At 37.7% G+C, this 13,528-nt stretch overlaps 1 protein-coding gene across 2 annotated transcripts; it reads right to left on the bottom strand.

Moving 5' to 3' along the window:
• Positions 1-2,498: 2,498 nt before the first annotated feature.
• Positions 2,499-6,487, bottom strand: LOC124213163 (uncharacterized). Of its 2 annotated transcripts, XM_046614151.1 has the most exons (4): positions 5,692-5,815; positions 4,418-5,246; positions 3,489-3,879; positions 2,499-3,419 (listed from the first exon to the last, which is right to left on the bottom strand). In XM_046614151.1, exons 2-4 carry the CDS (start codon positions 5,243-5,245, stop codon positions 3,115-3,117), a joined length of 1,524 nt encoding a protein of 507 aa, XP_046470107.1. In that variant the 5' UTR covers position 5,246; positions 5,692-5,815; the 3' UTR covers positions 2,499-3,114. The 2 variants fall into 2 exon arrangements, with proteins under 2 accessions (XP_046470107.1, XP_046470106.1); XM_046614150.2 differs by having other exon boundaries at positions 4,418-6,487.
• Between the last annotated feature and the right edge of the window lie 7,041 nt (positions 6,488-13,528).

Here is a 13,528-nt window from a genome sequence, read left to right as displayed (position 1 = left end):
TAATCACGCATCTGAATTTGTAGTTCGAAATTCGAATTGGTTATTGTTCTTTATTTTTCTCTATGAACTTGGAACCCGCAGTGCGAGAACGGGAAGTTCGAGGACTGGCTAACGTCTGTTCTAAAGGTGCTTGTTAATTCTGTTATCGCGCCGAAGAAGGTGGAAAAATGTCGATCGATCGAATTGGGTAAACGTGGAAACGAATTCGTACCACAGACATGTTCGATCTACGCGCAGGAGAATACAATCGAGTTGCGTGCAAGCTGCAGAGAAAGGAACGGAGAGGAGGAAAAACAAAAGGCGAAGAAACTCTTGGGAGTAAACCTATATAAGAGAAGTTGAGGTACGAATGGGAATCTTTCTAACGATCCGAGGAAGTAGTTTCCGCCGCACGGAATTCAGACATAAAACCAACAGACCGACGGATTGAGGTGAAGCGGAATTGATGCATCTGCACGCATCCAGAGAGAATTCGGGGTACAGGAAGATCGATCTCCCGGGAGATGATAATAACCGAAGGCGTATTGAATAACGGGCGTGAGTTGATTTGTCCGTTGCTCGAATCTTCGAACTCTGTAACATCAACGTAGCTATGATAGTCGAAAATTGGGACAAATTTTTAGGCACGTGTGTTTTGAAAATAACGGACAAATCGGTTCAGCGGTGGAAGCTTGATTGAAGATAAGAATTAAAAGAGGACTGTAATAAATCATCTTCAATCACACAGGCCTGCGATGATTTTCCCACGACAAAACTGAGTAGTAATTTCGCTAGGTGTTAGGTACGAATCCGTTAAAAAAATATTTAAAAAATTCCATCACTTAGATTTTCTGAGAATTGTTTCTTTCTGCTTTCTCAGTACTACTGGAGTTAAATTTTAAATTTCTGTGTTAATTATACGTATTAATGGTAGTTTTGATATTTAAATATTCATCTACCCTCACTAGTTGTTGTTTATGGTGATTTTAAGCATATTCTCGAGCTACGTAAGTACAAGAGAAAAATGTTTAACAGAAGTTTCGAAGAAAGTAGAAAAAGATATTACAAGTCTTTTTCATTCATCTCAAGTCTTGTTACAAAACTAACGCTGTTCATTTTATAACCAGACATTCAGTTTTATACTCGTTGTATTTTATTGTTTCGTAAAAATTGTTAAAAGATCTGTAATTCTGCATATCTTGCTTAAAAATAAATCTCTATACGCTGTAAAAAACAACTAGCGCTATATTTTACTTCAACGTACCAAAATACCTAAAAAAAAAAAAAGTGAGGAAATTGGAAGTTATATTTCGCAGGCCTGTGTTATCAATTGACGACACGAACGGGATGAAAGAAAGTTTCGGCAAATCCTCCGACCCTCGATGTACAATTTCGTCTCTCACGTCACGGCAACGGGTTGATTATAAAAATCGTCAGAAAAAAACCGTACACACGTAACAATCGTCCGACCGTTGATTGAAGTAGAAATAATCAAAGTCACTTGAATCGCGTCGCGTCGCGGTCACCGAAATATTCGTCAATCAATATCGCGTTACGTCACGTTGTGTATTATTATCGGCAGGTGTTCCGATTCGTCGGTATCACTCGCGCACTCACCTTGTTCTCAGAATGCCGAATACCGAATCGTTGTAACCTTACCGAAACAATGAAAAATCACAAAAACACAACCGCACAACTGGAAACTCTTCACTGATTACACGCATCTGTTGATCGCCTTGAAATTTCCCCCTCCCCGCTGTAAGAACGTGACCTTTTCGTAGAGTAGAAACAAAAAAAAAAAAAAAAACAAAAAAAGAAAAGAAAAAAAAAAAAAAAACCCCCCATCGTCGACGTCGTCGAACAACGTCTTCGCAGTCTCGCGTTTCCTCCGAGACTGAACGGTCTCGATTTTCAACTCTTTCCCGATTTTCACCCCTCGTCGAGTATCGGGGCGCAAGCTCACGTGCGGCGAGTTTTTACGAAATCTTTGTACCTCTCGATAAGATCCGGAGGATCGGACGTCGGCGTCGCGACGCTTGCGGCACGTGGATTAAGAATGCCGGGAGACGGAGGCCGCGTCCAGGCGAACTCGACGATGCCTCGCGTGTCAATGACGGACGAAACGCGGCGAGTCTCTCGGCGTCGCGACGCTGACGCCCCCCCCCCCCCCCCCCCCCCCCCAATTCCCCCCTTTTCCACCCTATACCACCCCCGCATATCCGTCAGACGTTTATTATTCATTCACGCGACAAATACAGCTCTACTTCCCGCAACGTGAGGGAGTTCTTGAGGGCGTTTTTCAACGCTACTAATTGATCGTTCAAGTTCTTTTTCATTGCGATTTCTCTCTCTTTCACCCTTTCGAGTTGTGTTGCGGAGGCAACTCGGAAAAGCTGGAGACGTGAAACCCGAGCGCCTTTGCCCGGCGATTTATTGTTTGAATAACAATTCGGTGTTTGAATGAAAAAATTTCATGCATATCCTTACACCTACGACCGAGGGGCTTACCACTCTCATAATGACTGTCCCAAGTATGACACCATTGCATATGTATTTCACATATTACATAGTTATTACACTGGTATTACATGTATGGCATAGGGATTACAATAGTATTGCATGTATTGCATAAGTATCCCATAAGTATTGCACGTATTCCACAGATAGTGCACAAGTATTACATACGTATTGCATATGTATTACACATAGTATTACATGAATTACATGACCATTGCATGACTATTGCATACTAATTATACAACTATTACAAGACTATTACATGACTATTATATATTTATATAGATACACATTATATTACTGTAAGATGAGTATTTCTCAGTATACCTATTAACAATGGTTTTTGTCTCACTGTCATTAATTGCATCCCTGAAGTCTTGCTTGAATTACATTAAATAGTTTATTGCAACTATTTTTTTATAACCTCTTTTACCCTCTAAATTTCATAATAAAATTTGCAAATCAACCTTTAAATATAGTAAAGAATAATTCAACGCAACCATAATTTATATATTATAATAATATTCTCTGTATATTTATGCTAATAGTACTCTGGAGAGGTTAACGATACATAATTATATATATTTTTTAGCAATTGAGACGATCTTCAATTAACTTTTAAATCACAGCGTACTCTAACAAATCAGAATCACTGAATACATGATGACGTCTTCGGTCAATTTTCGGGTTGCTCAGAATTAGCTTTATTTGATCTCCTGTTACATAACTTGTATCGTCCACATCTGGAAAAACGAATATGGAGCTCGACGAATTCGTCACTTTTCGCATGAATTTGACTTCATAATCTTCCTCGCAATCTCTGTCTCTTGATTGGATACTTTTAACAACGCCGATGTAGTATTTTTTGGTTTTTTTGGTGAGAAATTCGATCAGCACAAAATTTCCGATATTTGCATCTTTACCTGAAAATTCAAAACGTTGTAACCAGACGTGCAATGATTTCAAATGAAATTTTTTCACAGCAGTATTACCTTGGAGTGAAGTTGTAGGAATAATCTCGAGGATTAGTTTCAAAACTAAATCCGAATAAAAAATATGCCCATCAACTATCTGTGGTGTTGGTAAAGTTCGCATATATCCAGAAATGCATTTGTAATCATGTGACCCCACTGGTGCCGGACGGAGACTAGAACTTATTAATCTATACCAGGTACATAGTACGCCAATACTTTCATTATTGACGTCAGCGCTTAATCTGGAGTATTCTCTTTGTGGGTCTGTTTTTCCAGTTAGATAGACGAATCCAAGAACAAGGCCTACTCTGTATTTCGTTTCTGCCTCAGTGTCTTCTCTAAAAAGCATCCATGTCCCTATACTTATTTCCGGATTCTCTTCGACAGTATTTGATCTAGTAGCTGATTCCTAGAAAAACAATAACATTATACGGAGAACCAAGAAGTTGAAAATTAACACTTTTTGTAGTCATCACAACGACAGGATGTGCCAATGATGGAATCTAAAAAATTTATGAGGTTGAAGTTCGTAACGTTAACGTAACGACACATTATTTGAAAAAAAACTATGTTTTTCAACTTCGTAATTGCTTTACAGAGGCTGTAGTTCTGATGTGGGTTGACTTTGCTTGATTCAAGCCACTATTTATTGATTACTGCATTTCTAAAAAATTCTAAAGTTGCAAAATGGCGATTTTCTTCAAATTGTATCGTCTCGTTAACGTTACGAACTTCAACCTCCTAAAAATTTAGAATCTCAACCAATTGCCGCATAAATTATACAACTCTATTCGTTGGGGTTATACATTTACCATAGAATAATGCTGCATTATATTTTTTTTCTAGGTGTAGGTAGGACATTTTCCGCAGTATTTTAATGAGTCTGGGTCATAAGGAAAGATATTCATTACTTATTTAGGAAGAGTTAATATCAAGCTAATAAGTACCTTCTTGGACAAATGCGGCAGTTCGATTTCTCGTACTCTCTGAAGTCTGTCGCTACTTAAACGGTGCTTGGTTTTATTAAGCAGCCAACAAATGGACGATTTTCTAACGACGTATTCGGCTTGCGACGAATCACGCACGACTGCAAATGGACTCGTTTCATTTAGTTGAACTGTTTGGGTGGAGTAATTTTTGAGTTCCAAAGTTCCTGTTACAGACTGCAACGTAATCATATCATGTTCAAGTTCTGCAGATATAGTGTCTTCATTTGCGCTCTCCGTTTCCTCGCTGATTTCTTCGCTGTCAGATTCGTCGTCTGAGTCTAGTTGAATAGACTTTGCAGAAAAAGGCAGTGTACATAAGATATTGTTGAAAAATATACCAAGGTTCCCGAGATCTTCAATAGCTCGACATTTCGCGTCTTCAACGGTTTTCTGTATTTCTTGATTAGAAGGTAGTGGATATGTGTTGACATTGATTACACTTTTTCTCTCCCTAAATCTTGGAAATATAATATTTTCTGACTCTTCGATGATGATTTCATTTTGTACTTGAATTCTATTGAGACGATGAATGATGTCCATCATGCTGCAGTTGACAATAGTCGAGTACGTGGATGACATTGAACGGACTTGTCGGAAAAAGCTTTCACATGGTTGACTACTATATAAAGATGGCAGGAAGAGTTCTGGTTGGTCCGAATCTCTCAGGCGTATGATGACGTCAATAAGCGTATGAGCATTTATTTCAATGCATGTGTAACAGTTGGAAGTTATAAAATTTTTGCCCAAAGTGTAACTGTCATTTGCCGAAATCCATGCACGCCACATCCTTAAACAAAACACAGAATACCAGATGCTAAATATTCTTTCCAACGGCGTTAATTCAGAATCGATGTATGAAACTACGGTGTTATGTAGTATTTTCAAATACTGACATGTTCCTTCGCTGCCAGGTACTGTATCATTGAGTAATTTTCTGACATTTTCTTGACATATTTTTTGAACAGAAGGGAAATTCATTTTATCCTTTGGGTCCAAGTCAGAATAAGTTATCTGGTGTTTGTCTTTAGATTGTGACTGTATCAATAGTTTCAGGTGACTAACAGTCGCTATATTGTTTCCCATCGGCAGAACAATTGAGTTTTTGATGAAGCGATTTCTTAGCTTTGTACCAATGTGTACAGTATCCTGGCAAACAAAGTACTCACTGCAAAATTCACTGTTGAACCATGTCCAATTTTCTTTACCAAAGAGTAAATCAAGATTCGAAATACCTATTTGGCTTTCAATCCTCATCGCTTTTAACAATCTTGGATCACCATCCGAAGAAAATCCTAATACTCTTATTCCGAATTGCTGACATTGTTCGTAAATAAATTGGAATCTGTTAAGCACGTGTTCGGCTGTGAATTTATTGTCGGTTCCAAATATGCACAGACAAAATGACGCCGCATTTTTTTGTAAAGGCTGTGCCATAATTGTGTACGCCAAAGAAGCAATTGGAATATTTTGCATCGTTTCTTCCATTACTTTTGGTGACGTTGCCATGAAAGATTTGCACTTAGGCATTCCATTTTTATCTGTTGGTAATACCAACCCAATTAATTGGTTAGTTTTTGGGTCATATTGCACGGTGCCAGTAATACGCGTCGCATCTTCGCTTACCCATATGACTAGAGGCAGGTCGGCCTTGATTAAGTAATTTTTCAATTCCTGCAATCGAAGCTGCCCTTCAATGATGTCTGGTCCGTTTTCTAACAAATACCGACTGACAGATGAGGGGGATGGTAGAGGCAAGTTCGCGCATAACGTTTCGTACGACAATCTTCCACCAATCATGAAAATATACGATGCAAACTTTTTCACTGTGCAATCGTATCTGTTCCCGCAAGATTCGGCCTGACTTTGTTTGTCAGAAATTCTCATCAATTTTCGTACTAACAAGTTACTTTTACTGTTTTCATTGACTGTTGGACAAGACTTCGTTAATTTTTTCGATGCCGATTGTGCTAATAAATTTTTCACGCAATCCTTTAATTCTGCATTATATTTCAACAGCAATTCCATTTCGTTCAATGTTGGAAAATAATATGGAATCGTTCTCTCTGTAGTAATACTCTTCACTCTTTGTCGGTAGGATTTGTCACTTCTAGTTCTTAGATCTTTTTTAATTTTTTTTTCACAGTCGGAACTTTTTGTATCTATAGTCTTAGTATTTTTGGTATTACTAGTCAATGGGGTTGATAGAATTTTCTCGGAACAAAGAACCCCTTTTACATTATTCCGAGGTTGAATTCCCCCTGTAACTCATCATTTGTACTTTCAACTATCACAGCTTGTGATCTAACATCCGATTCATCATTTGGCTTGTCACGTGCAGATACTTCGAGTTCTTCATCGCTTTCAATTCGATTTTTCGACCGTTTAGTAGGTTTCGCTTCCGTTTCGTCATCACTCTCAATTTCTCTAGTAATATGCCTTTTTCCCCTGCTTTTTTCAATTTTAATAATATCCCTTCTTATTTCAACGGGTGTGACTAATTTCACGTCTTCGATAATTCTTGGTAAATTTTGGCCGAGCTTCTGGTTCTTGTTTGCGATACTGTCGCTCAAACTAGCATTTGTATTCCAGTTATCATTGTCATTGGTGCCTTTATCGAATACATCCGTAATAAGTGGTTGAACCTCGGGTTGAACCTTTTTACAACTAGAAGTAAAAGCTGTAGTGTTAGCGACGACGTTTTTGAGAACATTTGCTGTATTTTTTTCCGCCTGACCCGATTTTGTATCAATTTTATTGCTATTGTTATGCTTGCGAGGAAATAAATTTTCCTTCGAATTTTCCACAGGGTTCAAAGTCAAATGTTTTTCCTTTACGTGCTTCATAAAATTTTGACATACCCAACGAGTTTTCCTCGGTACTGATTTCCCGTATTCGGCTTTATGCGCGGTAATTTTAGTTTTACACAGGCAACACGATATTTTCCCCGAATAGGTAATTTCTTCGTCAACGTCTTCTTTGACAGATACCTCTATATACCGATTTTTAGGGCTTTCTAAATAATCTTTGAAGGTTTCTTCACCATCTGGTTGCTTAGAAAACCAATTTTTAATGAGCATGTATAATTGATCTTCTTCACTCAATAAGTCCTGTGATTTTCGTGACTGTGGATCTGATTTTTTTCCCGATACAGCTTTTAGCGTTTCCTTGGTTTCTTTTTTTGCTTTGATGTTAGTTAATTTTTCATTAATATCCTGTTCGGCCGTAGCAAAATGGTTCAACCCCTTTTCTATAATATACTTCTGAATTTCGAAGAGGCAAAACCTATGTCCTCGTAGTATGCGGAATTGTTCAGGTGTATTACTGTAGATACCGAAGAAGTCTGATTTTGTGTAACCATCTTCGCCTAACAATCCCAGCATGTCAGTTTGGGCAAATTTCTCCATTTCTAGAAAGGCTTCGCTTGAAAGGTTTTTCAGAGCGGCCGCTGAATCGAAACCCAGACAGGTGAGGAGATGCTTCAGGTACAACGGTGGATCAACTCCAAGTTCCTTCCTAATTACGACCCAAAACTTTTGTTCTTTAACATTTCCAGCGATGGTCTTCGCCATACTCTCCTTTTCTGCCTTGCTCGCTGATTCCTCCATGCCTAACTCCAAGCTAGTTTTAGATCAAACATCACAGTTACCTGCTGACATTGTGAATGTCAACTAGAGTGATTGATTCCAAAATATAGTACAATTTGTGACACTTCTGGAATGAACAATGAGTAAGGAACCAGGACAAACTGATAGAGATCTGATTTCTTAGAACTTTCAACGAAATCGTATGTTTTCATGAAGTCAATTGAAAAACGCATAATTATTGAATCTATTTGGAATTTAATTGAAATAATTGATAGTGTGTCACAATTTTTGAGCACTTGTAGATGATTCTGTCCTGCACTATGCGACAGTTAGGATTTTTCTTTTATTTTTCATTTCATAAATTGGTAGGTGGTAAAAAAATTAGGTCATATTCTTTCTTTTCTCTTGGATTGACGCAAACTTAGAAGCAATACAACGGATCGGAAATTACAACAATATCACGTCACCCATGCTAAGGTATATTTACTTATATTTATATAACAAAAACCGCTGAAATTCAATTGCCTGTAACTTTTGTACAGGTCAGCAAGAAATAATTGAATATTTGCCAGATCTAAGCGACAGATTAAATTAAGTACGTACCTTTCCGTCATTCACGTGTTGTAGCCGGCAGACTCACACAATCAAGTCGAGAAATAACGGTCCATAGGTTATACAAACAGTTGCCAATACGAATTTCAAGGTTATGTCACGAATCCGGTAAACACTGTAAAGCGCATGCGCTTGGTACTGCGCGCGCAGGTATTACATGACTATTACATGCTGTATTACACAGGTATTTCATGGTATTTCATGACTATTGCAACCACCATTACATAATATTACACGACTATTACATGGTATTTGCATGATATTGCATGACTATTACAGGGTATTACATAACTATCGCACAGTATTACACGGCGTTACACTACTATTGCATGATATTACACGAATATTTCATGGTATTGTACTGAGATTACATACCATTGCATGGACATTACATTTGCAGCTGTCCCAACTATTACATGAGTGATAAACCCCTCGCCTACGACTCGTGACTCCATGGAGTACGAACGAACCCCGCGTGAACTTTCAACTTTTCACTCTTAGAATGGGTTTTTCATTAACCAAATGTAAACTAAATCAGATTTATCGTAGATCGTTCTCTTCCTTATGAAAACGAAAGAGGAAAACCGTGCATGAGAAAGTCTGTTTAACGGCATAGGGCCGGTTTCGCGATCAAGAAAAGCCTGGGGTACGTTCGAACCCCGGGCATGCGTTTTAAGGTGAAAAAAAATTAAGTCATGAATTGTAGGGATAATATGCGCGTAACGAGTATGTGGAAAAAAAATGAAAATAACTTGTAGGTAGAAATTTTTTCCCTTCTTTCTTCCATTAAACGAAAATTTAAGGAGATTGAAATTTACGGTTACATTATATGAAAACACCCACACACTTATTATGTCTAAATAAATATATATATACACGTATTTGGATGGTTCAAAGAGAAAAGTTTTTTTTTTTTTTTCACTCTTACACCCTCAAATATTAGCGTGTGGTAGAAAAAAGAAACCTCCCAAAACATGAGTTCTTTAGCTCAAGTCCAGCAGGTCACCTTATACAATTTCTATTTCCCATTCGTTTGACATAGAAAAATTTTAGTTCTCGTTGAAAGTTTAAATACTCGGTAAACTGATATATCTATATACATTTTTTGTTATTCCTATCATTACGATAAGTGACGGTTGGATAATCAACGTTCAGAAAATCGACATCCTCGTCCTATAACTTTGTTAGTTTCAATTTTTTATGCATCTTAAGTAGTCTTTAAAACCTTTGTAGCATAAGAAAAAATTGGCGGTTACGACCTTCTGTTTTCATCGTTTTTTGGTGTATACTTGTATCAATGGAAGGTAGTTGTACCTCCTTAATATACGACCTTTGACCTTTACATTTTCAAACGCATGGTTTCAGTTGCGTTATAAGTTTTGATCATTTTCAGAGTGAATGGTAAAAAAACAAAGTTATACGCTCATTTCCCACTAAAATCGCATTTTTGGCGGTTACGACCTTTTGCCATCAGACACACGATATATATACATAAATAAATATATATATATATATATATATTATATATATTGTATACGAAATTCAATTGGTTATAAATTCGCAATTATATTTTTTTTTACGAAAACGAAACTGTCCGAGAAGATCGTTTTGTAAATTTCTGCTTTACGCTCATACAAAAATTGTTTTGTTTCTTTTCATTGCAGTGGAAAACCAATTACTATTTATTTGTTTTTTTTTTTTTCACAGACGCGATCGCGAAACAAGTCACTTCTTATTCACTCCCATGGAGACGTGAATTATTTCTGACCGAAGAAAACGTGATAATATAAAAATGCGAACATTTATTAATTTATTATAGAAACATAATTCATTCGATTACGAAAACACGGTGAGAAAAATGATGCCGGTTTTATAAAGAGGGACAATTTTTTCGCCGTTGATCAAAATATTGTCGGTTCAGCTGCGTCGACTGTAAGACGGGGTAGAGCTTTCTTTGTTGCTGGTAAAGAAAGACCCGGATAGTAAGGATAGACATCAGTTAATTAAATAACAATTAGATTGTACGAAACTTTTATCTAAGGTTCACTTACAGAACACGAACGCGCGAAAGGCTTGGATAAAGAAGTCAAAACAAGCTTACAAAAATTAAAATCGGAACGGAATTTTTGTTTGGAGACGACTTGTCGGAAAAATTGCGAAACGCAAAATTGCTCGAGGAGATAGAGTTGCCTTTGAAGCCCTTGGCACCAGCTAAAATGCCTTTCTTGGGAGCTTCTTCATTAGGAAACTGGCGAAGCCGGCCTGTCAGAAATTCATATAACCCTCGGACGGGCAACAAATTGAAAAACAATTACCGTCAATTCTAATCGAAGAACCGAGGCTTCCAGAAAACCTGGCACAAAAATAATAACGGTGAGTGCAGGACGTTAAAAATTATTTTTTCACTGCTTGATCCGACATTACAACAGATTAATTTATTTTGGATGTAATTAAAGGTTGTAAATTAAAATTTATAAAACCACCTCATCGGTCTTTTGTGCACGAAGCGTTGTCGTTTTACAAGTTTACGGAATCTGATTATGGCGAAGTCGTAAATCGGTTCGTTATGTTAGACGTAATTTCGATTTGTTTGCCGTGCGGTGGTAAATTAATTTCTAATTATTTAGTTAGTAAATTCTACGCGTCAAATCCCTTTGTTTTGAATTTAAAAAAGCTAAATAAGTTGGTGTTTGCTAATCGTTTCAAAATGCGAGACATTCGTACAGCAATTAAGCTTTTGCCTCAGAACTCATTCATGGCGAAGCTAAATCTTCAATATTCACATTTCATGATTTCAATTCACTCGTATAGCAGAAAATATTTGGGTTTCGTTTGGAACGGTAATTTGTATGATTTATTTTTTCTCTCCATATCTGGTCAAATATTTTCCACTTTCCCGAAAAGTAAAAATTCGTCAGTCGTAAAAAATTATTCCAATCAATTGATGTTTAAATCAATGCTACGTCCGGGCGAAATTCCGCGTCGGCAATTGTTGCTGTTCTCGTAGCAATAGAAGAAAAAAAAATAAATAAATAAATTTGAGAAAAAAAAAAAAAATAGTTACAAAAACGATGCGTTTGGGTCGGAATTTCGCGACGAGTGGACAGCCTTACATGAGTAATATCAAACGGTATAAGAAGTAAGTTCTTCCGGACGATTTACTCGCAAATGCTGACAGCGGTAAGCCGAATGATTCGCGGCAGGTCTCGCTTCGCGATTTTCTGAGAGACCGCGATTCCTGCAGAGCTGGCGAAGGCTCTGCATCTTCATAAAACCCGAAGAGCTACACGTCTCGGTTATCCGCGCCCTGCAATAAATTTTCCAGACCACGAACAGCGAGCTTTTTTTCACCCGGCGCACGTATCGGACGGAGAAATTCTTTCGAATCACATATTGCGTTGATAACGCTCATAAACGAAGGTGTTGGTAAATTATGGCTCATGTGGACGCTCTCAATTTGACGTTCCTTCGCGTTTACCGCCCGAACATGAAATACGCGTACCTATCTACTTGGAAATAAATAACGCAATGACGATCAATAGCTGGTCAATTATAAATTATGAGAAAACAAATGTCCGAATTTGGGTTGAAATTCTGAATTTGAAAAGTTCCGACTGCGTCTAATTTCGAATTTCCTTGTGGCGAAAATTTAAGCAATGAACTCAAACTTTGACGATACATCAAAGTTTCGAAACCCGACGCTCAAATTTCCGATGGTGAAATAGAAATGGGAAAATTTTATGATCTTAAGCATCGAAATTCCGAATGATCGAAGATTTTCAGTTCTGTGAATATCTTGTTTTGTTGAAATTTCACCACTTTGAACTTTCTTTGTTTTGGATTTTCTATATCTTTACGCTCGGAATTCTGACTATTCTGATTTTTAATTTTTCTTTCGATTTTTTACGCCCACTCGTTTAGTAAACTACGCTGTGTGAGTATATTTTAATATTCGGAATTTTACTCTGTCGAAACTTTATTTTTCGGAATTTTGGTCTATCGAAACTTTACTTTTCTTTCAATTCAACCCCGCCCTCCGAATTCCAGCTGAAATCATTCTCGCAGTAAAATTTTCGATTAAAGATACGAAAAATTAAAAAATGAGTCACCTCGGGATACTTGAAATAAAAAAGCGAACAAATGTTGTGGGTCTAAAAATATGAACACCAGTCGACGTCTTCATTTTTCCCGACCACATTTACGGGAATGAGTCCGTGATCTTTATCCTTTGCAAAAGTCTTATCGAGGACATTGTAACGTGTATAAATATTAAATATGACATTTTGATAATTACGCAGGTTTCCCCTGCGTTCTAAATTCCACCGCGAAGTTCGGGTGGCGTGAGTATGTTTTATTCATGAATGATAATAATCCGCGTTGTTTAGCTTTTGCACTTTAATTTCCGAACCCGGCTCCGGGATAATTAGAGGAGAATACCAGAGCTGTAAATTATGTGAAAAAAGATAAGGGCACCGCGTGTTCCATGGATTCGGAAGAATGTAGTAAACGGCTAAGCTTTGCGGAGAAAAAGCGAGATTGACACCTGCTACCGGATATCCGGTGCGATCGGCTCGTGGGCCGTAAGAAAATACCCGTACAAAGCCCCCATCGAAATAGCACATGGCGTAAAGATGGGCAACCATAAAAGCGACGAAAACGGCTTTTCGGCTTTGTCGAGCAAATATCCACCCCCGAAAATTCTCACCCTGCTGCCGAGTCGATTGTCCTCTCGACGATGGACCCGGGGAAAATAAAAATAAAGAAAATGGCGAGGAGGATGAAGGAAAAAATGAGTGGGACTGAAATAAAATAAAACGGCGAACAATCCCTGGCGATTTTACCGCGTGCGTTAATATCTGAAATATGATTTGGC

The sequence above is a fragment of the Neodiprion pinetum genome, chromosome 2 (genome assembly GCF_021155775.2).
Source record: "Neodiprion pinetum isolate iyNeoPine1 chromosome 2, iyNeoPine1.2, whole genome shotgun sequence".
NCBI classification, from domain to species: Eukaryota; Metazoa; Arthropoda; class Insecta; order Hymenoptera; family Diprionidae; genus Neodiprion; species Neodiprion pinetum.
This window is presented reverse-complemented; position numbering and strand designations above follow the sequence as displayed.